Source organism: Chionomys nivalis, chromosome 4, assembly GCF_950005125.1.
Source record: "Chionomys nivalis chromosome 4, mChiNiv1.1, whole genome shotgun sequence".
NCBI classification, from domain to species: Eukaryota; Metazoa; Chordata; class Mammalia; order Rodentia; family Cricetidae; genus Chionomys; species Chionomys nivalis.
In genome coordinates, this window is record NC_080089.1 from 27,941,052 (window position 1) to 27,967,430 (window position 26,379).

The 26,379-nt window shown below is 42.5% G+C and overlaps 1 protein-coding gene across 3 annotated transcripts in view; it reads left to right on the forward strand.

Moving 5' to 3' along the window:
* The window catches only part of Opcml (opioid binding protein/cell adhesion molecule like), a 1,138,727-nt gene that overhangs the window by 595,292 nt on the left and 517,056 nt on the right, over positions 1-26,379 (forward strand). For 2 of the 3 annotated variants that reach the window (XM_057766994.1, XM_057766995.1), the window contains exon 2: positions 6,709-6,793. In XM_057766994.1, coding sequence (XP_057622977.1) covers positions 6,709-6,793 — 85 coding nt within the window. Of the gene's footprint in view, positions 1-5,616; positions 6,124-6,708; positions 6,794-26,379 lie in introns of those variants that run through there. The other variant, XM_057766996.1, reaches the window with a different exon arrangement.

The following is a 26,379-nucleotide window of genomic DNA, read 5'->3' on the forward strand; positions in this document are numbered from 1 at the left end:
AGAAGGCCGGAGGAGAGCCTCCCTTGGAGCTCCCAGGCTTCTAGAAAGCAAAAATTATGAAAAGAGTTTTCTCTTGTTGAAGCCACCAGTCTGTAGATTTGTTCTGACAGCCTGAACTGACTAGGATAGACCGTCCCGAACACTGTACAGATGTAATGATATCTTGCCTCCATTTATAGACATGTGAGCTTGAGGCCAGTGAAGCTAACCAAGAACACTGCACGCACGGTGAGCTGTTCAATTGGGAGTGAAGTTAGCTTCTGACACAGTGCCCTAGACCCTTTTCTCCCCCAGGCACAATAATAGAGACGTCTTCCCTTGATCTAGATCACAGTGAGGAAGTTACAATAGAGCTTGAGGTCCTACATTGGAATCCATCCACATAAGTGAGCAGCATTCCATTGTATTAACAAATAGTGAGGGCATCATGCTAGATTCTACTCAGATGAGGTGTAATCAAGCAGACAAGACGCACTGAGATGCCGACAGTTGAGTGGCTATCGTAGGTCATATAGGGTGCAATGAAGTAGCCTATTTCTAAAGTACAGGCTATGGTATGGCAGTTTAGGGGTCCAGTATAGATGCTGTGAATATTTTGTCTCTTTGACACATCCATACAGGAGAATTTTAACACCTCTTTAAAATAACAAATGAAAAAGCATGGGATAAAACCGGACTTGCTGAACATAATAGACAATGAGGACTACTGAGAACTCAAGAACAATGGCAATGGGTTTTTGATCCTACTGCACGTACTGGCTTTGTGGGAGCCTAGGCAGTTTGGATGTTCACCTTACTAGACCTGGATGGAGCTGGGTGGTCCTTGGACTTCCCACAGGGCAGGGAACCCGGATTACTCTTAGGGATGATGAGGGAGGGGGACTTGATGGTGGAGGGGGAGGGAAATGGGAGGTGGTGGTGGGGAGAAGGCAGAAATCTTTAATAAATAAATAAATAAATAAATAAATAAAAAGAAAAGAAAATAACAAATGAGAAGGCAGGTTAAGGATGAGAAAAAGTCTTCAGTTGTCCTCTGTCTCTTCAGACTTCTTTCTCCTCATGTCATCCTGATGTTTGCACTTGGTTCTAGTCTCCTCAAATCCATTGCTCTGGGATATTCCTTCTCCATCCTAATTACAGAAAGCTGAACTGCCTAGCTATCAAAATCACCCTCAATTCTTTTCCTTTACTCCACCTCCAAATTCCAATATCGAGCAAATCTTAGCTATCATAGATGCCTCTTCCTTTTCCATTTTTATTTTATCTCACTACTCCTATTGTGATTGGTGTTCTGCTTCCAATACCCTCTGAGTTCTCCTGCAATCCATTCTCCACATCATGGTCAGAAAGATTTGCAAAATTTTATCTCGCAGATCCTGGTGTTTGCCTGCTGAAAGTCTCGAAGCCATCACACTGCATTTAGGATGAAATCATTACACAGTTTCCCTGTGTCCAGGATCCGGTGCTCTCATGCCTTTTGCCATCACCGTAAGCTCCTCTGCTGTCCACCTGCACAGCAGCCGTTCTCTTGGTCCTACTTGGCTGGATCCACCAGCCAATCAGGTCTCACTTCAGATGCTGCCTCTTCAAAGATGCTTTCCTAACTTCTTTCCATCCCATCACTCCCAGAACACTTTGTATAGCACAGTGCCCAATCTAAATACGTCTTTTTTATTTCTCATAATCGTTTTTCCCCACCTCAACATTTATTCATACCCTCACAGAGGAGTACATGAAAATATTTATGTTCTTCATGGACTGTTGCATCTCCAGGCCCTTAAATACTGTCCATAATAAAATAGAGATGTAATCATATTTACCAAATTAGTAAATGGCTTAACGTGTGAGCAAATTGAAAATAGTGCTAGAGGGTTTTTCAAACGGAAAAAAAAATGAGACGTGTTCTCATGCAGCTCAGGCTGGTCTCAAACTCACTGACTAGCAGAGAATGAACTTGAATTTCTAATTTTCATTCTTCCACATCCCTCATGCTGGGATCACAGGCACGGGCCACCATGCCCAGGTCATGTGATGCTGGGATCAAAACTAGGGATCCCTATGTGCTAGATATATACCTTGCCAGTTGAATTATAATCCTATATATTTCCTCCAGAGTTAAGGGCTTTTGTCATTTGCCTCGGTTATCTCCCGCTGTGTGATTCATCAAGGATGAGAGGCAGTTTGCACAGCCTGTTATACCACTTATAAACATACACACACGCACACGCACATATGCACGCACACATGCACACAGGAATGTAGCAGCTGAAGCAGGGCACGGATGCTTTTAAGTATAAACAGTCAGGTCTTGCTTAGGTTCTGAGCAGAAGGTGCCTGCCAAACACTCTTCACCCACGTTTGTGTTGACTGGTTGTCCTTTCTGTGGAACGAGTCAAGGATGTACTTCCACTGCGTTGCTTTCTCCCAGGACGCAGCCTCTACTGCCCAGCACAGTTTACACCTATGTAGGAAGACAGTGGGAATGCCACCTCACCGTCTCATTTCATCCAGTTTAAGCAACATCACAAGGCTGTGAGAGCCTTTTCTTCTAGGGCGATTCTTGCTCCTTCGCAGCTTCTCTGGACCATTCCATCTGTAGGCTGCGGATACCACCTGCTGGTTCGAGTTGCCACCTGTCACTGGAGTCCTTATCTGGAAGCCATCAAGACTCGTCACAGTCTTTCTTCTTATCTGTCTCTCTTTTCCTCCTTTCTCTCAAACTCCCCTTTGCTAGGATTCCTCTTCTCCAGTCGTTCAGAACAATTTCTCTCCAGGTAGCCAGTGATCTCCTTGCCTGGTGCCGACTACAGTCCCTGAAATCTGGATCTATTGTGTTTCTGTTACACATTGTCATCATTAGCAAATTTGTGTCGGTGAGTTGAAGCTCTGCTTTGTACAGCCGCCTTCATGTTGTTCCCCTCACACCTTTCTCCACGGCACAGCTATTCTATGACAATAGGCTCTATGCTAGAGAACCACACGGTATGTTGATGATGGCTCCCAGTCTGCCCAGCATTAACTGCACCCAGAGTTAAAACAAAACCTCCTCCATACATGTATTAGATCAAACCTTGCTATTCTTAGAGATACTGACTCTCTTAAGATCTCCTTCCTTATTCCCGGATAGAAGAACCACTTTCTTTGTCTAATACTCACAGAATATGGCGCCATTTCTTACTCCACACCAGGGCCAAGCTCAGGATCCCTTGATATCACCCACACAGCCTGTCAAGACAGAATCCACTCCTAAGCATGCCAGTTTCCTCATCTTTCCTTGCCCAGTGCCTTCCATGGAAACCATAATAAAGCCTCTCGGCAAACTTTCTTCTTACTTGGGATGATGTGGCCCTTCTCTTGGGGACTCTAATAATAGACCCTTCCTTACAGAGCCGGTGTGCTTTACCAGTTCTGGAAACACTTAGCACATTCTTGCTCACTATCCTTTGGATGAAATCGGTATTATTTGATATGAGTTGCAGAGATGGAGACATGTGGACTCAGTATTTGAACACAACATCAAAGCCAGTCTTCCAATCACAATGATGGAAGATCATTAAAATAAATATAAATATAAATTATTAAATATTAATTTTATTTACATATAAATTCATATATCTAAGAAGGTGTATTAAAAGGCCTATCATTGTCATTGGCCAAAGCTTCTCACAAAATAATTCTGGCAAAAATTAATTAATCATGTTCATTGTAAACCTCAACTCAGCTTCTTCTTTTCGTTTAATGTTTGCATTTAGCCTTACACTCTACGAGTCCATAGCAATGTCTTACAAATAAATGGACCATTGCCCCCAAACCCAGCTCTATAGACTCACAGACTAAAGAAAGACCTTTGCAGTTCCTTCCCCGACTCACAAGTCTGTGGGTGTAGATCATGTATTCCGTCACCGAGACTAAGCTAGGAGCCCTGTAACAAGTCAGTAAAGACCCAGTCCCTTGTTCTTTGGGTCCTCAGATGCCTTTACTAAAAAACTATCAAGGTAAATGGGAGCTTTCTTGGTTTGTTCCTTCCCAAGCACCAGCCTCAGTGTGCGTTACTGGGGACGTTTATCCTCACTTCAGCTTATCACTGTGTCTGCTCTTTCCTGGCCTCAGTGATTTCCATCTGGAATCCTGTGCACTTTCGTCAAAGTCTCCAAGAACTCTTCCTGTCTCAAGCCACCTTTCAGGAGTTAGTGTAACAATGGCCCTGCCCTCACTCTCTGATGAGAAATCAGACCAGCAGGTGTTTGTGAAGATCTGAGCGCTCTACTACTGGACAGCTGGGATAACCTCAGAGCTGCCTCCTGACCAGGCTCCTCCGCATCCTCACCCACATTCAAGGCATAGCTGTGACTGAAGGAGTCCTAAGCACAGGACCACATTGTCAGCCCTGTATGGGGTACTACTCGTAGGAGAACCTTTCCAGCACTTCATCCCAGATCCAAGCACCTCAGGGCCCAGAGGATTATGGGTGCACAGAAAACTCCTGTCTGTGTAACACCTCTTCTCCCGATATGGTTTAGACTACAGCTGATATAACTAGTGATAAGTACTCTGTCCCAGGTAAAATGTTCTAATTAAAAAATTTAAGGCTAAAAAGTGTATGTGAGCTAAGCGTTTTTACAAGTGGAACCGGGGCAGTATTCATTTTTGCTCGGTCCCTTGGAAATGAGAGCAGGTAGTATGCCTTTGTATCCTTCAGCAACTAAAGTAATAAACACGAAGAGCTTAATGCTTATTTTTGAATTACATTTCATTTTGCCAATTGTGCAGAGCCCTGCCTAATTTAACAAAAGGCTTCGAGAAAAAAATACAATAGAGCAGATGCACATAGCAACCATTAAATTAGGATACAGGCGTGAGAGCCACGCAGCGAGGGGAGGCTTCTGCCAGGCAGAGCAGCAGCAGGAATAATGGCAGGCCCAAGGAAAGCTGGCGCTCTTGGGTTTAGACTGAAGGAAATGGATCTGAGCCCGAAGCAATAGGGAGATTGGCCTCTAAGAACACTGTATCCTGAGTCCCCTCCTGACACTATTACGCTGTCTCTCCTGCAAACATAAAGCCATAGATGGATTTTTTGTGAAGATCAGTTCCACTACTTTTTAGGATCGCCACGTGATTTTCCCAGCTCTTCCTTTTCACTACAATAAGATGCACAGATAATGGGGACTATTTTGCATGTTGCCTTGCAAGAAGAAATTCAGAGTTGCCAGCCAGGGAGACAGACAAGGAAGGGATAGGCTTTAAGTGTTTCTAGGTAGGCCATCAGAGCAGGAAGCTTATTCCAGCTTTTTGCATAGGCCCAGGAAAGCTGTGCCCTTAGTACTAATGCCTGGACGGAGAGATGCAGACTGACTGGTGGGCATTCAAATAGGCTCAGCTTGCCAGAGTGGCAAAGGCAGTTCAGTTCTCCAGGGCGGAGTCTGACAACTTCTGCATGGCACCGCGAAAGGAAGGTGCTAATGTCAGTTTTCAATTTGCTGCCTTCCCCAGAACTCTTTCTCCAGCCCTCCCCTCTATCTCCCCACCCATATCAGAGGAGGCAGCGAGAGGGACTCTGCATTTCCTCTGCTTGCTCTTGTACGAGGAGAGAGTGGAGCCCCTTGAGGCGCCAGGAACATTCCCTCAGGGTCCCGGCGCGGCGGGGGTTAAGGTGGGCGCCCGCTCCCTGCACTCGCGGGGATGTTCGTGCAGTCCGTGCCGCCTGCTAGCCGGCTCGCTCCAAGTCGACACCGGGAGAAAGTGGCGGTCAGGGATGCAGCTGCTGCCATGACAACCCTGGCGAGCATGGCCCGCGCGCGTAGGGGCTGCTCCCGGGAGGAAGGCGGCGCGGAGGCCGGGGGCGGCCGCTGAGCGTGGCGTCCGCGCGTCCCCGCGTCCCGTGCAGCGTCCCCGGAGGAGGCGGGGGCCGCAGTCCGTTCAGCTCCCCGCGTCCAGAGCCTTCGCCGCGGCGCTCCGCGGGCTGGCAAGGGCCTGGCAGGCGGGAATCGCCCACCGGGATTCAGGGAGGACAGCCTCAGAGCGGAGGATCCGGGCTAGCCGGCTGCGGGTCTCCGTGTGCAACTTTTTGTCGCCTTGGGGTCCAGATGCGAGACTTGGAGCTGTTTTCTAACTCTATCCATACATGTGTGTGATCTAATAAAACATTTTCTCCTCTCCTTGAAGCAGGAGCTTTTTATGACATCTCCTTTCTGTCAGAGACACTTGCCTTCTTTGGGTTATAAACTTTTGATGCCAGACCTCTGCAGAACGCGCCCAACTGAATCTTAAAGTAGCTTCACCGAGAGAGGCAGAGAACGCACAATCTGTGACCTTCGTCCCTGCTCCTTCTTTCGTGCTCTCCCTCCCCGCGGGCTCCCTCCGCCCCAGGGAGCGTCGAGAAAGCTCTTTTTTGGATGCAGGAGGGGGCATCTGGTTCTGCTAGGCTGGAAAGCTGAGGCTGGAGCCGAGGAAGAATTATTAGGCTCCGGAGAGCCTGGACTCAGCCTCTCCGTCTCCCGCTCCCAGCTCCTCGCTTGATCTCTCTCCCTCTCTTTGCTTTCGCCCCACAACACTCCCGGCTGTTCAGAGAGGGCAGGGGACAAGGACCGTGCTGCTGCGGGAGTTCGGGGAAGTTGTGACTGACAAGAATGGGGGTCTGTGGGTACCTGTTCCTGCCCTGGAAGTGCCTCGTGGTCGTGTCTCTCAGGCTGCTGTTCCTTGTACCCACAGGAGTGCCGGTGCGCAGCGGAGATGCCACCTTCCCCAAAGCTATGGACAACGTGACGGTCCGGCAGGGGGAGAGCGCCACCCTCAGGTAGGGAGCCTTCCTTCATCTGGGGACTGAGCCCATTGCACATGGCTTCAAGGGGAGGGAGGCCAGAAAGAGAGTAAAGATGGCTTCAAAGAGGGGCATTGGAGCACGTGAGAGGCCTTTTGCAGGCCCAAGAAGTGGCCACCTGCGTCGTGTGCTTGCTGATACCATTTTTCTTGGATGGCTCTGTCATTTGGTACTCTTTTGGTCTCTAGTCTTACAGGGAATGTTGAAGTCTACACTTGGAGCTCCATGTATTCATGGGGCCATGGCATAGCAATATTCGCAACTGTGTGGACACCCGGATGAGACTTGAGGGCACTGGCATGTACACAGTGCATGGTTAACTAAATACCCGTGGATTTCTTTTTTCCAGGCAAGGAGGATGTGATGGCATAGGAGTGCCATCAGGATAGCCAGCTAACTGTCTTTGGCAGACGTGCGTGTTTTGTGTGTGTGTGGAGGAGGGGCAATGTTGGGGTGAGGGTGTAATCCCACAATTCAAAGCTCTAGATTTCCCGTGCCAGGCCACGACCTTTTATGAGTCTGTTGAAGACATAGTCACTCAAACTAAGCCCGTGCTGTGTGCACTTGGGCTCTGATGTAAATTACGAGGCCTTTGTGTTTTTGTGTGCTGGGGCCAAGAAGAGGAAACACGGAAGGTTTATACAGCGACATCATTCCTGTGTGGGAAGCACAATGGGGAAGCTTTTTGTTTTAGCTTAATGAGTTACAGAGAATCACTTCCATGCTCCAGGCAGAGGGGTGGAGATGCTTGGAATATGAACCTTTGGGGAATGGGCCTGCTGCAGCAGAGACTTTAATAAAAATGCAGCCACCACTTTCCACCAGCTCAGCAGATATCATCTTTTATCCCTTTAATGAGGCACTTTTGGTCCTAGGAGACAGATTCGGGGACGTCCCAGCTTAACTACGTCTCACGGTGTACACAGGGTGAATGCATTTGCCCTGCCTATGACTTTGATGGTTATGGTGAAAATAAAACATCCTGACCCAGATTCTGCAGCCAGAATGCCTGGCTTCTGCAAGGGGAGACTGAGGGTGGGGTACCCTTCTTCCTGTTGCCTGTGCTTTTCCTCATGGAGCCCTCCCAGCATAGGCTAAGCCTCTTTCCGAAGAAGGAACAAGAGCCTCTGAGACATTGTTGCTCCTCATGTGAACCCCGGGGTTAAACTTGCATCCTTCCGACCTTGTGTGGTTCTTAGGTGAAGCTTCTTTTCAGCTAGTGCAAGGCCCCAATACTCTATCTTCTGGGCCTGCACAGTACTGGGAAGCAGAACAGAGATGTCCCTTACAGACAGTATGAGTCCCAAGTGCTTCTGGCCCTGTGGGCATCCCTTAGCTTATAGCAGAGGAGAGTGGGTTGTCCTTACTTTGTTGCATCCAGAAGGTTCCAAGTCTGCTCTTTGAGATATGATTTATGGGAATACACATTTTCAGGGGACTGGTAGTTCAAAGGTACCAACAATGTATGTACGTATGTATATATACCCAGGAAATGTGGATACACAATAGTAGTGGGAAGAGGGTTTGGACTCTGCTATACACTTATTTCTCTTCCTTTGTTGGAGGTAAAGAGTTCCATCAACAGGAGGGGATGTCACCAATAAATTCACAAAATCTACTCTTGCCACTAAAAACTAAACCAGAAACTTAGAAACTCGAGTTTTGCCTTCTGGGATGCAATAAGATAGTTCTGCCAGCAGAGGGCTCACGTTCATCTACCTTTTTTCTTTTTTTCTTTTTTCTTTTTTTTTTTTTTATTAGCTGTTGGCCTGTTTTCATGATCTTCAATTCTAATGTTTAACAGCTGGGCCTGGTAATGGGAAAGGGAATAAAACAGGAAAAGCTGAATAGTCGCTTTTCATGCTTTATGGAAAACGACAACTTACATGTTCAACTCTGACTGCTGCTGGTTACCTGACTGTTGCTGTAGCTGGTTTTTAAAAGTAAACATGTTCCCAGGGTGGATTTGGCCTCTCTTCTCTCTCATGCCTTTCCCTTGGTATAGACAATCCTATCCCCACAGCCACGTCCTGCCATCCAGGCACCTTCTTCACTTTCTCCCTCATGGAGTCTTCTCTTTCATTGCTCTCTTTTTGTAGGGAGCCTCCCTGACACCCTCTTCCTGTTTGTCACTCATACTACTTCACTTCTTCCCCTTGGCATTAATTCTTATCGTTTTCTATGTTAAACCAAGTTTATTGTCTTTGTTACTATCCCAGCATTTCATAAAATAACCGAATGCCCTATGTGGTTTATGTGACTCTCCTTTTCCTTCCAATCTGCTCTGTGAGCCGGCAGCTGTGTTCCCTTAGCAGTAAAGCTTGGTCCTCAGTTGTTTGACAGAGAAGCCACGTTCCCAGTAAGTGAGAGCCCACAGCCCTAGCCTTGGAGAAATCTATCATGTGTTATTTGGTAGTATTTTTGGCTTTTTAAAAATTATAATTAATTTTTTTTTTATTTTTTGTAATCTCGAGAAAACAAGCTCATGGCCTTATGCGTGCTAGGAAAAAGTTTTGATCCTGAGCTCTCTCCACAGCCTTATAGCTCTGTGTAAAGTAACTTTTAAGTTTCCTCAAAAGAGTTCATGGATTTATTACTTAGGAATTTAGTGTTCAGTATGTATCAAGGAATTAAATGATATCCACACCTATCAGCATTAAAAAACCCTCTCCAAGGTGATTGCCCCAGTTCACATGACCTCCAGTCTGTTCCTAATTCTTGAACAATGTTAGAGAAGGAGCAGAGACCAGTAGGTAAAGCAGAGAAATCCAGAAGCCTAGGTAGACCCTCAGATTTTTCCTGTGACAAGTTCCCCAGCTCACAAGATGGTTGCTTCCTGCGAGAGATCAGTTTTGTTGTGACAGGCCTTTGGTTGTGCGGAGAAACTTTCAGAAATGATGTGTCAAAGAAGACACCAAAGTTTTCAGCATAGATGGAAGCTCATTTGATACAAGTGAGACAATATCATCATCCCTGAAACTACTTCATGGGGCTGCTCGAAAAGTAAAAATAATTATTTTAATATTGAGTTATTTTGCCTTTTTGGAAGAGAGAGGCTATGGTAAATGAAGGTGCTATTCTCTATGGTTGAATTATAGCTTCTATGAATCTGATTTGAATTCATTATTACAAATGGGCCCTCTTGGCCGGAATCATTTCATTACAATTATGTGCTGTTGGGTTAAAAATGTTCTGTGCCTTTTCGTTGGATTAGATATGACAAGTATCTAGGAGTCCTCTGTCTGAATCGATGCCCATCTTCAGATGGGTGCCCAGCATCTGGGCATGGTCGGTTGGCATCAATTAAGCCATCTCAGCAGCAGCCATCAGCCAGCCATACCTTCTTCATGGACCACAGGCACCTCTTGATTTTCTTTAGTTGCTCTGTGTGTTTTTGTTTCCCTGTTCACATGGATATTTTGAGGGATGCCATAGATAAGTGGTTGTGCTAATGGTAATCTGTTCCAAGCAGTGGGGAAAAGCCAACACAGTGGTATGTTTTGTTGTTGTTGCTTGCTTGCTTGCTTTTTTGTAGTAGAGTAATGCATTGCTGAGCCAGGCTTGCTGATCTGGTATTATGCTTAATGGCTCTTTTCTTAACTACCCTGCACTTTCATTCCGAGTTCTGAGGTAATCCATTCAGAACAAGCACGTGAGGCTTAACTACAGCCAGAGAATAATCTGGGCTGAGGAATTTCGCCAAAGTATCTGGGACATTGGAAATCCCAAGGACAATGCGCTGGTGTGGAGCGGGGTGCTTTCTGTGTTGTGCAACCAATGTCAGCAGCTTTCTCTTTTGCTCTTTTGCTCTTTTGCATGGATTAGGACAGCTATTTGGTCTTTCGAACCATGCATGAAACCCATGTGAGTTAATGTTGAAGGTTCCAAAGTTAGGGGTTATGTCACTGTGAGGTAGTTCTCTTGATCTGGGAAGCTGAGGTCATGAAAAGACCTTCCAGCAGGTATGATCCCAGACGGAAGCTCCTTCATGGTGGTGATAACCTGAACTTCTGTTGGGAAGGCACTTGAGAAACTATTGAAAATATGCCCTTGGAGGGTAGGATGAAGCATGGATGAGCCCCTACTTTCACTCTCAGGATGAGCTAGATAATAAAATTCAACTGTTAGTCTCCGAGACTAAGGGAAGCTACATCTTTGGAGGTGGCCTTGAATACAGGCATTTAAAATTCTCTTCCCGTATTTCTCAAGTAAGCCAGAACTGGAAACCACTATCCCACAGGCTTTTTGTCTTATAATATCTGAGCAAGGCTATGTTCCAGGGTCCTTCCCTTACATGGAAACATCTCTCCCATGACACGTACATGTTTCATAGCTATACCAGTGCTCCAGAAAGAGAAGCGCTCAGGTCATGTGTACTTCTGATGGACTCTTACACTATCTCACACTGACTCTTTGATTGTGCTCGGTTCAGTATGTTTGTGTACATACAGGAACAATTTCTGCCCTGTCTACAACATTAGATGAGAAAAAGTGTGCCCAGCTGTTCTGTTAACATTAAAGTCATGTGTATCCTTTGTGCAAATCTTCCCATATGCTTAAACCATCTCCAAATTACATATCTAATAAAAAGTATATGCTGTGTAAATCGTTGTTGTTACCTTACGTTGCATAGCAAATAATGACAAGTATAGATACACTTGATTTATTTTTAGTCTATTTTATCTATGGCTGTTGAATCTATGGATGTCGAACCCACAGATATGGAAGGCTGATTACATGTGCTAGTTGCTACTGAGACTAAATGGAACTCCTTGGTAACAATTGATGGTATTCTCAGCTTATTCCTGTTTTATCTTGCCTACCACTTCCTTCTCCCCCCACACACATACACACAACTTTCAAACTCATTAGTCTCCTTTCGCTTCTGCTCAGCTTCCTGCCTTCTGCATGTGGTCAAGAACTGTCCTCAGCTGAATCCCAGGAACACTAGATAGCTACGGACCTCTACCCTAACAGACATGCACTGTGGACGTGTGATATCTTCCTAGGTGGTTGCTGACAGGCTGTGCCATGGTGAATACCAAGGATTAAAAGAGCAAGCGCAGTTCAGGGCTATAATTCGTCTTAGTGGGCCCCACCTCTTTAAAGTCCTCTTACCGTCTATAACAATGAAGTGCTCATATCTGAACAATGTGGCTATGGGACACTCAAGGGCAACACTCGGAGATCTTGGGAACCTGAGGAATTTTGGATTCCAATCAAATCACTCGCCAGAGGGGACAGGTATATCCACCCGTGTTTCAATATGATTTGAAACCCTGCAGAAGTCTTTACTATCCTCCGGGGCAAGACAACAACAGGCAGCCGGGTTCGGAAGACTGTTGTAGCTGCTGTAGAATACAACTGGAAAGAAGGCGGTTGGGCCTCTGCAGAGAGTCACAGGAGATAAACAGGACAAGGGTGTTAGTGGCATTGCTGTGGGACCAGGTGCACCTAGGGTTGGACCATGTTACAAAGCTGCCGTGGCCTGGAAGAGCAGGGCTGGACTACATACGTGACAGTCTGACAGCCCTACCTGATGAAGGGATCTCTCTCCCAAATACTACATAAATGTACTCCAAAGTCAGAGATGGATGAAGGTGTTGGAAACCACTAAATATGTGGACTCATGGCTTCCTGAACATTGTGGAAAAACTCTGTGACTGTCATCTAGGCTCTTTAACTACCTATCTGGCCTCTTTTAGAAAATTTGGCTATAGGTCCAGTTTAGCTCTGTCTGTACTTGCCTTTCTTTTGGCTTCTAGTAAAGGATTCTGACCTTGGCCTTCTTCCAGTGTCTCACTACCAGGGAAGAGACAAGTCAGCTTTAGTTACCTTCCCAGTAATGATTTTTCAAATTACTTATTACTAATAGGAAGCTGACTTCCCAATCATGAGATGAAAGAAGGGAATTAGTCTAAGATATCAGCAATGATTTGCATTACCTATTAAGTTAGAGATGAAGCATTAATCTTGATATATATATATATATATTTATAATAGGAATACACACATACACACAAAACACACACACACACACATAGTACTTTGTATTTGTTTATTTTTTGTTCCCTGTTCAGGAAGATACCTTTGCTGTTGATGTATGTAGTTAAATAAAGATTTGAGTAGAGTCTATGTTAAAGTTATTCTTTGCATCTTGGCCCCATCTCTGTTCTTTGCATCTTGGCTCATCTGTAGTCTTGTCCTCTTCCCCAATTACTCCTGTTTATACCCTATTATACATTTAAAAATATATACAGTTTATTAATTTTTTGAGATTCCATAAAATGAATAGATTCACACTCACTAACTATTCTTAGTCCCATTTCCCATTGTCCTACTACTTCCCAACTTCATGTCTCTTTTTCTTCCTTCCTTCCTTCCTTCCTTCCTTCCTTCCTTCCTTCCTTCCTTCCTTCCTTTCTTCTTTCCTTTCTTTCTTTCTTCCTTCCTTTCTTTTTTTTCTTTTTGGGATAGGGTTTCTCTTGCCTTGGCTGTCCTGGAGCTCACACTGTAGACCAAGCCAGCATTTAACTTACAGAGATTCACTTGCCTTTGCCTCCTGAGTTCTGAGATTAAAGGCACCATGGCCTGTCTCCATTTCCTTTTTGTTACTAACCCACCAATCCAGTTTGGGTGTAGGGACATCCACAGATTCACCATGGGATATGCCCTTAAGGAAAACATACTGTCCTCCTCTCAGAAGCCATCAACTGTCCATAGCTCCTCAGTTAGGGTGCGGATTTGTGTCCCTCTTCCTAATTACGAGACTGATCCTGTGTGGTTCTTGTGAGTAACCAGAGATGCCATGAGCTCATGAGTGCAGGAGTCCTGTCATGCACAGAAGACAGAATTTGACTCTGGCCCTCTCTAATCTTGGCCATCACTGTCTTTCTGCTCTCTCACGCATGGTGGTCCCTGAGCCTTAGGGGAGGGGGGAATGACATAGGTGCCTCCATAAGTGGGTGAGAACTCCAGGAACGCTTATTCTCAGCTTTCAGCAGTCATGAGAGTCTGCATCAACTACTGTCCAAGACATAAACAGATGCCTCTGCTGAGGACTGGAGAAACATTTACAGAAGCATGATTCTAGAGAATTGTTTGACACTGTGTGTGCTTGGCAAAATAATAGTAATACCTGTACCTGTGAAGTTCCCATGGTTTGAGACTGTGGGGTCTCGACCAGATTTGCAGTACCAACGAGGCTTATGTTTCATCCTGTGGCACATCCTTTAAATTCAATCAAAAAAGCATCGGCTACCCTAAAATACCCGTATCACTACTGTACCCTCACAGGTCATTAGTGTAGTTCACAGGGTTAATAACAGGGAAAGAATGTTGATGAGTGCCCTCCTCCCATCGACCTACATAGCACTCTACCCCAGTACTATTAAAGCTAGGTAGCAGAGAGGAAGCTATCAACGTGGTCGGTACCAACTTGGGTTCTCCATGTTCTGTGACCAAAGTGTGTGGTGTCTTTATCAACAGGGTCTCCCCATCACACTGTGGTGAGCAACTAAGAGTGATGGCAATAGCCTGTATTATTTGGGGGAGTCCTTGGAACACTCTTGATCAACCACTCAAGAACAGGTATCCCACACCTGGCGCTGGGCTTTTTGTTTGGCAGCCTATGCTCAGGGAGGAACACTGTCCCACGTGGAAGGTCATTTATAGACAGATATAGCATTTACAAAATAGTAGATTCCCATATGGCCTTTCCGTACTTCTTTAGTGTTTTTATACCTTTCCACACACCTTCTCCTTCTCTGCACTCTCTTCTCTCTCCATATCTAAACCTTTCTCCCATTGCTTCCCTTTTCAGCCTCCCTACCACCCATGTTCTACTCCTCCTCCTCCATATGCTCTGTGCTGCTCAGCACTTGTTCCAGCAGGATCCGGCCTCAGTTTCTTGGCACAGAAGGTTAGCTCAGGACCTGGTCACGTACCTCTTTAGAGGACAGAGTCCAGATTTGCTTCAGAAAGGCCTTTCTGTTGCTTCTCAGTCAGTATACCTTTTCCACCCAGATCCAGATACTTGAGGAGTTTTCCTGAAAATATAGACAAGCAAAAGAATTTTCTCTCTTTCTTAGACTCATTGGACAGAAGGTCAGGAAATGTGCATTGAGCTAGGGGCTTTACCTGTCTTCTGTCTGATTGGGAGGGTCTCCTGTGATTCCTGATATTTAAATTCCTCATGGACATCCCTGTAGATGTCAACATTCCTTCTGTAGCTGAAAATGGCTCCAACACTGAACAGAAGGGTAACCATCGGTGGGTCAACCATGCTGTCAGAGGGAACCCTTGGCTTCGAACCTGCTCTGCATGGACTATTCTGTAGTGTGACCTCCCACAGATTATGAAGTACCTCAAAAGACTTGCAAACTAAAACAAAGTAGCAGGCCACTTCTTGGCAAGAACCAACCAGTGAGATCTGTGAGGAAATGAGTGATCCAAAAACACAGACTCAAGAGAGGTAATTTCTTTAAGCCCTAAAGTACATGCCATTCCATATTCCTCCTTCCATTTTTATATTCACATTTTAGTTTAAACCATTAAGGCTGTGAAGACAGCCACAGGGCCTCTCTTCACCTTGCCACTGATTCATACCCTAGAGAAAATTTGTGACCCATTTTAGCCTCCTTTTCCCTGGAAATGATACATTTTACTTAAATTAAAGAGATGCAGAAGGACTTGACCTGGCTTCCCATAAAAGTACTGATCAATAAAGTTTTTTTCAAATTGGTTTTGAATATTAAACATTTTCAGTGGATCTGAAGATTTATGATGCCTCGATTAACCAGGTTTCCAATACATTATAGGAACAAAGAATGTTATAAGGGGTTGTTAAGTTTTCCAGCTAGATCCCAGAATATATTTTAACTCATAATTACCCAAAAACTGTATGCTAGTGATGAAGAATAATATGAAGTAATGTTTTTGTAGAGGCAATTATGGTAAAGATGAAAAAACCAATACAATAATTTTCTATTTTTTTGTTAGTGCCAATGTAGAAAAGAGAAGAAGAGAGAATATGGAAACAAATTCTTAAAGATCTTGCCGAATACATTTAAAATGTTTGGGAGTTTGAATATTGTCTCTACTGATCCAGATTTAACTTCAAGATGCAGAGCTGAAATTGTAGTTTGTCTGTTGATCCAGGCGTAGATTTGTCATGAAGTGTCTGTGGTGATTAGGGATAGCTGATAAATTTTAACAAAGAAGGGGAGACAGGAGATGTAATTGAGAGGCCCAGTGATAAAGAGCAACTGGAGAGGACCAGAATTCAATGGCAAATGCCCATGTGGGGCAGCTCGTGGCTACTCCCGGGTGTTTGATGCCTTCTCTTGGCTTCTGTGGGTGTCCACACTCTCATGCACACAAACCCTTCTGACACATTAAGTGGAATTGAAAACAAAATAAAAGTTAACACAAGAAAAGGGAATTGAAAGGCAGAAATGAACATAATGGAAAGACACATGAGGGCAAAAGATATTTTCTGTGTTGGAGTCAGCTAAGATGTAAAGAAAGAGAAAGGATGAAGGCAGCTGTAAGGGTGGGTGTGGGACCTAAGGTAGAGTTACAGAAAAATGATAGATAAACCAAAGGAAGAAAGAAAGGGGCCAGATAAGAATCAGTTGCTGCTTGACTCTTGGGACCATGGAGATACATATATGCTGGATCCAGTTTCTGCAGGCACCCCCAGAGGCAAAAGCATCCCACAGAGAGTTTCAGGCTTTAGCCCTTTTGAACCCCACTATGTCCCTGCTGCCCCACCATTAGCATAATCCCTTTCTTGCCATGAGTCCTAATCAATATCCAACTAATTTAGGTTGGATCCTGCTCTGTCACCCAGCTTTGTCCTTCCAGAATCCCTTCTCTGAGGGACCATTTCCCTTGATCCTTTTCTCGCCCCTCACAGGGTTTAGATGCTTTCCAAAGATCTCCTTTAGCATGTTCACCCAAGTGTTCATTGTGCAGACCACTTCATGGGAAGCGGAAGGCCTTCAAGTTCCTATTTGCTCTGTCACTCCTTAGGCCAACAGTTCATCCTCAGGTGTATGGCTTCTCTTCCTCTTGTTTACCACACCACCCAGGGATGACATCCTGACATGAACCTTCTTGCTCACTCTTCAGCTATTTGGAGCTTCCCAGGTGGGCAAAATGGAGTCATTATTTGCATACGCAGGAAATTGAGCCCACCAGGTGTTATATTACGGTGGCTTTACTTCCACTGAGATACTGACTATAAGGCATCTTCTGTATGTGCAAGGGATTACCATTCTCCAAGTTGCTTGTTATACTGTCTGTAAAGATAGTCCTCTTGGGCTGAGGATGCAGGACAGTTAGTAGAATGTTTGCTTGGCATGCATAAAGCCCACCTTTGATCACCTGCACCGTATAAACCAGATATAGTGGTGCCCATCATCCTAGAACTCGGGAGATAGAAACAAACAGATCTGAAGTTCAAGATCATCAGCTTCATAGTGAGTTTGAGGCCCATCTGTGATATATGAGAAGCTGTCTCAAAATAAAAATAGAAACAAAATAATCAGATATTCCCCTTCCTAGGTCTTCCCCCATACCCTATGTTAAAGATATTATTATTCTCTATTTCTCTTTGTATCCTCAGTTTCCAATACAATACTAATGCATAGTTGGTGCCCTGATTGCTTTAAAAATTGAATACTTCTCCTTTCTGTCCCTTTCAGTTCCTTGTCCTTCACACAGGCACCTAAGCACACATGCGGCACACAGACATCCCCACATCCCTGAGAACCTTCTCTTTCTAATGGAGATATTCTCACCTATTTTGAATTGGGAAATCATTGAAGTTACAAGCAGAGTTTCTGGCATTTGAATTCTAGTTGAGATAATGATCTCTCCCTGCATAGCTGGTATTTAACTTGTCCTGTTTCCTCCTGCTTGTTACAATTGCAGTGTCTGTGAATTTCACAGTTCTTCAAGCCACTGGCAGGAGAGTTTGAGGAGCTGCGAGAGAGGTGCCTGCTGCCTCGCTATTAAAAATCTCTCCTCCCAAAACGCTAGCCCCCTCCCCTGTGCTGGAAGTCTGTCTGCACACGTGGGGGATCAGAAGGCCAAAGTGAAAAATCTCAGAGGGCATCTGGGATGAAGGGATTTCGTACACATTCCCTTGGGCATCTGAATGCAGCTGCCTCTGTAACAAGCCCCACGGTGACATTCCTGCCTGTCTCAGCAGCCCGTGTGCTCTGCACCTGTGCAGTGGGAACAGTTTATAGAATGCTCTTGATTATATGCTCTGTTTTACAATCGGCAAGTCAATGGGTGCTTAGCGAAATGCAAGATAAAGTATAACCTCTATCAAGAGGTTAAGAACATCAGCTCTACAGTCGAAATACTCATTCAAATCCCAGCTCTGCTCGTTCAGTAATGGCTGTATGTGGTTGGACAAGTGACTCAATTTCTCTAAACCTCAATTTCCTGATTAGAAAAAAAAAACCAGGGACTATATATCCACTTCACTGGGTTATTGAGAGAAAGGAGATGGCCTTGAATTTGTAAAGAGCCTAACATCTGAAATTGTAGCAAGCTCACAATGAACAACAGCTTTAAAAATTTAAAGACACAACCATCCTTCTTTATTTAGGAAGACTGGCTCTTATGCTGACTGGAAAAATCTGTGGATTTCATAAACGGTGCAGTACTTCCATGTAACCTACGCACATCTCCCTGTATAGTTTAAATTGTCTCTAAATTACTCATAATTCCTCACACAATGCAAATAGCTGCTATGCTGTCGTGTTTAGGGAATGATGCCAAGGGAAAAAGGGCACAAATAAAGTCACTACATTTGCAATTATTCCTCAAATATGTTTGCTCTTTGATTATATGAATTGAGGATATAGAACTTAAAATATGGAACACTAGCTACATCAGATTCAACTTAAACAATGGCATTTATTTAGTGTCCATGGCATGCCAAGCAGACATTTAAAAGCTGATTTTCTTCCATAAATATTCGTACCTAGTGAGCACATGGGTAGCTTACAGAGCTTATAGATCAGAAAATAGGGGAGAAATGAAAAAGAAGGAAGGGAGAACAGAAGCATTTGATTGAAGTGCAATGCACCCATACTAAGTGTTCGCATTAGCTAACCAGAGCACATATATTCAACCACGTTAGTAAATACCATTTCACATACTATTGTCAAACTTGCCCCAAGTTGGGTCCAGCCACCCATCCTCAATAACTTAATATAAAGAATCAGAGCAATAGGAGAAAGCAGAAAAGGGTAATTTATTCAACGTGACCACATTTCAAAGAAAGACAAAGATGCAGAAAATCTCTCAAGTCTGCTTTGGTGTCCTAGGGTGAGAAAGATGGTTAAATGTAGAGCCAAGGATTTTTTTTTTCCTCTTAAGATCCTGGGCAAGGTGCGGTCCTACCCGCCGTTAACCCATCATTGTCTGCACTTCAGTCTCATCTTGTAGAGTGCTGTGAGAAGTTACTAGAACTGGGTGAAATCTCTTTCCAAAAGATTTGCTCCCCCTCTGGCTGGAGCCTTTCCTTCCATAATAAGACTCCTGGATAAATTCTCATTTCTTTGAGTTCCGTTGTTTCTGTGGTTTGATAGCCAGATTGAGAGACATGGTGTGTTTTTGGAATATCTTCACTTCTTCAGTGCTGGTTGACAATTTTTGTTAACCCCCCCCCAAAAAAAACCCCTCTATGCCTTCTTAAAAACTTACTTTTAGATTTTTATAATTTTATTTAATGTGTATGAATGTTTGGCATGTGTTGAAGTGCATATACACATGCAGTACGCATGAAGAGGGTATTGGATTCCTTGGAACTGGAGTTACAGACAGTTGTGAGCTGGCATGTGCCTCTGCAAGAACAGCAATTGCTTTTAACCAAAGAGCCATCTCTTAGGTCTACATGCCTCTTTTTGTGTGACAAAATATATTATGGTATTTATCACTTTTCTAGTTTACATGTTTATTTCAGTGACATTAAGTTCATTCATATGCCACCACCAATCCCCAGGCCTCCCTTCACTTATGTCCAGTGAATTGAAGCCCACTATTATTCTTACTCCAGTCCCTAGAAACCACTGTCTTCTGTGTGTATCATCTTGATTATCCTTTGTATATGAGACAACGGTATTATATAATATCACATGCCATTTTGTGACTGACTTCTTGGTTTAGTCCCATGTCTTCAAAGTCCACTCCTGCTATAGCATGTACAGATCAGATTTCTTTGTAACACTCCGTCATTGTATTTCTTGTGACTCATTTGGTTATCTATTCATCCTCTGATGGGCACTTAGATTACATACAATAATATGACTAACTGTGTCATGAACATGGTTGTACGAATACTCTTGAGTCCTTTCTTTTGATGTTTTCTATGCATTCCCAAGTGATGCATCTCGTGCAGTTTTTCTAACTAATCATTTGAAAAACTATGCCACTATTTCCATAGTGGTGCAGTATTTTATGTGTCTACTAAGAGGGTAAGAGGCTCTTACTTTGTCAATACTTTCCAACACTTGGTATTTTCTGGTTTTACTCATTATTTTGCAATACTAAATTTCATGAGTATAAATTAGCTTCTTATTGTAATTTTGATTTACATTTCACCAATAATGGATGGTACTGGAATGCTTTATGGCTATTTATAGATCTTCTCTGAAGAAATGTCTATTCAAGTGCATGGTTCACTTTTTAACAATTCTTTTCCTTGTTGTTGCATTGTAGCTTTTATACATTCTACATAGTAAGCCCTTTGTCAGATCATTGATATGCAGCTATTTCTTCCCAGTCCATGCCTTGCCCTTCACTTGTACATAGTGTTGTTTGATACATCAAAGTTTCAAGTTTGGAGGTAAGGCTTACACTAAAGATCAGAGCTCTTCCCTAACATATTGGCATGTACAAAGCTTGGGTTAGTCCCAGTATTGGATAAGTTTTTCAGTTTTCCAGCATCAAATAAACTGTCTAGTTTACGCTTGGTTTTTTTTTGGGGGGGGGTTGTTTTTGCCTGTGTTTTTGGGTATCATGTCTAAGAACCCCTACCACATCCAGCACAATTAGCTTCCCTCCCGTTCTCTTTTTGTAGTTGTACCTCCACAGCTCTCATATCTGAGCTGATTTCTATGTGTGGGATAAGGGGAGGGCTCAGCTGTATACTTCTGCGTATGGATATCCACTTTCCCCGGCACTGTTGGCTGAGATGTTTTTTCTTTTAAGGAACTAGTTACAAATCTGTTCAGATATGCTATTTCCTCACGACTCGTTCTGAGAAGGCTGAATTCCTTCTAAGAATTTCCCTGTTTAGTCAAGGTTATCTATTTACAGGCTTCCATTTGTTCACACACTATGAGTAATCGTTTTGGTTTCCATAAAATTATTTGCAATGCTGCCATGGCCTCTTTTCCCTTTGTGATATTTCTTCTTTGAATCTTCTTTCATTTCTCAGTCAGTCTAGCTGAAGATTTGGCCCATTGGGTTAACTTTTCAAAGAATAAACTTTGGTTTGGTCAACAATATAATTGTGGTTTTATTTTCTTCCATTTTTCTGGTATCCATTTTGTTTACCTTGAGTCTAACTTGTTTCTATTCAGGACCTTCTTCTAGTATTGTGTCTGGGTTATTCTTTCTTTCTGTAACCTTACATGTTTAAAGTTAGCCCTGATAAGTAAACTTTTTCTGCCATATGTGTTTAGAATTATAAATGTGTTTAGAACTCCGACTTCACATTGGTTTTGGTGTAGCCCATACACCTGTCTGTATCCTGTGCTTTTATTTTGATTTTTTTCAGATACTTTGTTTTAAAAGTCTCTGTTTCTCTACTGCTTTGTGTGTAAAAGTGTTTGTTTAATTTACACCAACTTGTGCATTTCCAACTTTCCTCCTTCCGCTATAGATTTCTACTCCCAATTCATTCTGGTCAGAAAATACTTTGTGTCATTTCCCTCTTCCTAAGTTTGTCAAGTTTTATATTTAGGGTGTATGTATGTTGTATCATGACAAATGTTCTATATGTGACTGGGGAAAATGCATAACCTGCCCTCGCTTACAGAGTGTTCTGTGTATGTGTTTGATATAGCTCATCTAAAATGATACCCACACTCTTATTTATTCTTTTTCTTTTCAATTTGGTCCACTATTGAAGGTGGATTATTGGTGTTTCCAATATTACTGTTGGCGCAATGTTGGCACTATGCCTTGCTTTCATTCTATCAAAGTTGTTTTATTTGATTTGATGCTGTGCTGCTTGTTATATGCATGACCATAGTTGTTGTATCTTCTTGGGAAATCAGTCCTTTCACCATTTGGTCATATACTTATCTCTTATGAGAGTATAGTTTGTGTGATAGTAACCTAACTTTCTCTGGTCTCTAGTTTAAGTGACATAGAAATGGTTCTACCTATTTTCTTTTGATGTGTATGGATTTAAAGCCCAGGCATCATACTTGTTGACAACATACAATTAGGTCCTGTTGTTGTTATTATTATTATATCCATTCGGCCACTCTGTGTCCTTTGAATGGAGTATTTATTCTATTTATATTTAAGCAAACTAATGATAAGGGGAGGCTTATTATATAGTTTTATTATTACCTATAATTTCCTCAGACTCACTTCCTCCCTTATGGCTTTTTTTGTGTGTGTGTGTCTGTGTGTGTTGAACTGATTTTGCTTGAAATGTATATTTTTTTTTTCATTTCTGCTTATTAGTGATCTATAGATACTTTTGTGGTATGACCTCATAGTTTAAATGATGACTCAATTCAATATCTTGAATTTGAGATCATTTATTTTAAACAAATACTATCATCAATCACATGTAAAAACATTAGATCCATATTTATATTGCTATAAATTAGTATGTATTATGCAGTTATTAAATGAAATAATATATTGTATAGTTTTGCCTTTATTTTGAGATAAGGCCATCCTTGGTAGCACAGGCTGCCTCAAACTCGGGATCCTCCTGCCTCAGTTTCCTGAGTGCTCGCAGATCATCCAGCCAAGCCTTAATTTTGCTTTTCAAATCCTAGTAAGAACTGAATTCAAATAATGGACATGAGTTATAAAAGAATTTATAATTCTAATTCTTTTTTCGAATCCTGACTCTTTCATGAACTATTTTGGGTTTGATGGCAGATCAATACGTATAAATATATGTGATAATGAAAGTACAAAATCCAATGTGAAGCTCCCAGCTTACATTCCTAATGGCTCTTCTAATTCTATAAAAGATGTTCATTGAGCTGTATATTTGGGCCTGGTTAATTTTGGTGTAAGATATTTTTATTTTCAATTTTTTCACTAACAAGTTTTATGAAATCCTACAAAAATTTTAAAATGAAGTAATGCAACAAAATCATAGTAATAGTTTTTCTTTTCATCTGTTCGTTTGCCAGATAATGTTGAATCTCTTAGTTTGTGTTTTAGCTTCTTTGTACTTTCATTGAAGAAGCTTCTTTCAACATTTCTCGGAGGAAAGTTTTAGTGATAATGTCTCCCCAGCTTTACTTATGTGAAAGCGACTTAATTCCTTTCTCGGTTTTGAAGGGTGTTTAAACAGGATGTAGAATTTTTGATTGGCAGTTTATTTTTCTACTTGCTTTCAGCACCTTAAATACAAACTGCAAGACTGCTAGGTTGCAATTCCTCTACTGGAAAACGCACGGAGATTCTTACTTTGGTTCCCTTGCACCTCGTGAGTTTGTCTCTTATCGCTTTCAGTATTCTCGCTTCGTCTTCAGTTTTGACAGATGAATCATAATGGATCTCCGTGGAGTTATATCTGGGTTCACCCTAAGTTGAGTTCAGTAAAATTCTTATACTTATGCATGCATTTCTTCCTTTGAATTTGGGGCATTTGACGACTGTATCTTCAAATAAACTCCTCTTTCTAAAATGTCTTCCCATTTTGGAACTCTTGATTTGAATATATTGGTTGACTTGATGATGTTTTGCAAATCTCTTAAGATTAGATTTTTTTTCCTCTGGATGTTCCTCCTTGCCACGGTTTTATTTCACTTTCCCCCTTTTGCTTGTTTCTCATACCAGTTTGTAATGAGCACTTTCCGTGTTGCTCAATCCACCCCCACAAGTCTCCTGTTGAATATCCCTAGTGAATTTCCATTGTCATTACCTTCGTTTCAGATCCAAAATTTATCTTCAATGCTAGTTTAAACATGTTGACATCTTTGTTGAAACTGTAAATTCGTTTACATATTTTCATCATTGTGTCTGTGCCTCTCTGTGTATGTTCCTGCGTGCGTGAGTGCAGGCACAACTCATGCTGTGCACATTTGGTGAAGTCAGGGGACAGCCTCAGTTGTGACCCCTTACTTTCCAGGGCAGGGTCTCTGTCTTGTTCCTTATTGTATATGCCAGAATACCTGGCCCACAGGCTGCTGAAAGTCCAACCCTCCTGTCTTCATCTCTCAGCTCTGGGTAGGAGTACGCTAGGCGCACAGTCACCTGCGTTACTTTGTCCAGCATTAATGTGGGTTCTGAGATCTGAACTCGGGTCATCCAGCCTTTCTAGCTTGTTCTTTGCCCGTACAGTTTTCCTACCTCTAGCTGTTTACATTTGCCTTCCTTTAGCTTCATAAGAATGTTCAACACAGGTATTTAATAGATGTTTCAACTCTGTTTACAAGCTATGTCTTTGTGGCATTTCTGGAGATTTTCTTGGTTCTTAGAATTAGCCATACTTTCCTGTTTCTTTGTGTGCCTTGTTATTTTCTGCTGAAAATTGGACAGTTGTAAGTTAACTCACTAATCTTCACATCTTTGTAGAATGCTTCCAAGCAAAAAGACCTGAGCTAAGCAGACCTGTGTGGAGAGTTTGAGGCTATGTTGTTGCTAGGCTGTTGTATGTGTGGCTTTATCCAGTCATGCAATGTAGGGTCAGTGATAGTTTCAAATGTTCTACTTTCTCAAAGGATCCCCCATGGGCTTGAAGTACTTTTATATTCTTCTGGCAGGAATCTCTTGCCCTAAACAACTACTGAGGACAGAGAGCTAGGATGCTGTTTTTACCAAGTTTCACTTTGTTATAAAAGAAGAAATGGAACAAAAGTAGTTGAAAACATCACACTATTTTACAATTTTAATTTTTTATTTTTACTTTTTGGTTTTTTTTTTGGTTTTTCGAGACAGGGTTTCTCTGTGGTTTTGGAGCCTGTCCTGGAACTAGCTCTTGTAGACCAGGCTGGTCTCGAACTCACAGAGATCTGCCTGCCTCTGCCTCCCAAGTGCTGGGATTAAAGGCGTGTGCCACCACCGCCCAGCTACAATTTTTATTTTTTATATTGAACATTGAAAACGAGTCTTTACATTCTAAAAGTAAGAAATGTATTTAAATGCATCAGAGAATTGAGATGACCAGACAAGCCGTGATCATGAAGACTGGAAAATACAGACAGTCATGGTTCATGATAATGTAGTGGTTATTGCTGACTTCTGGACTCTCAAAACCACTGACCAAAGATGAACTTGACATAAGAACTTCAGAGGCTGCATTTGGGGGGCCCTGCACGTCTGTGAATTTTATGTCCAGGACTTTACAAATGTTTTGGGGGTATATATAGGGAAGTCAAAAAGTACAGGGAGCTGCTTAGAAATATACTCAGTGGATTATCATTTTCTTAATAAACACCTTCCCTCAAAGGAAATAATTTTTACTAGACCCTGACTCATGAAGGAAGTGAACGTGTTCAATTCCAGGCCCTGTTGCTGAAAAGACAAAAAGCCAAAGCTTGAAACAGGGTAACTATCAGGGAAAAAATCCTCATATGTAGCAGAGATATTATTAGAATTATCAGACTGAGGATTTAAAATAACCATGATTAATATGCTAAAAACATGGACCACATGTACGAACAGATGGCTGACATAGCAGAGGGAGGGAAATTCTAGCAAGAATAAAGGGAAATGCTAGAATTAAGAAAATTCCTATGGAAATGACACACATCTTTCATGGACTCATTTGGGACTAAACATAGCTAAGAAAAGAATTAAGAAGGTTGAAAATATATTGATAGAAAATTTCTAAACTGAAAGTCAAAGAGAAACCAAAAGACAATATCCAGAAAATCTAGAAATTGTGAGGCCGTTGCAAAAAATACACATATGATGAGATTATCAGAAACAAAGGAAAGAAGAAAGGTGCACGCCTTTAATCCCAGCACTTGGGAATCAGAGGCAGGTGGATTTCTATGAGTTTTAGGCCAGCCTGGTTTACAGAGCAAGTTCCAGGACAGCCAAGGCTACACTGAGAAACCATGTCGTCCCTCCCCCCAAAAAAAAACACACATAAAAAATAATAGAAGGCATGACTATAATAACTATGACTGAAAAATCTCAAGATTAATAGAAAACAACATACCACAGTTTCGTAAAAGTCTATGAACCCTAAGTGGGATAATTTTAAAAAATAAATAACTTTCTAAGCATATTTCTTCCACGCTGAAAATGTTCAGGTTTCTTATGAAGAAGAAAACTTTTGAGAAAAGCTAGGTGGGAAAAGTTACCTTATTACAGAAAAGCCGGGG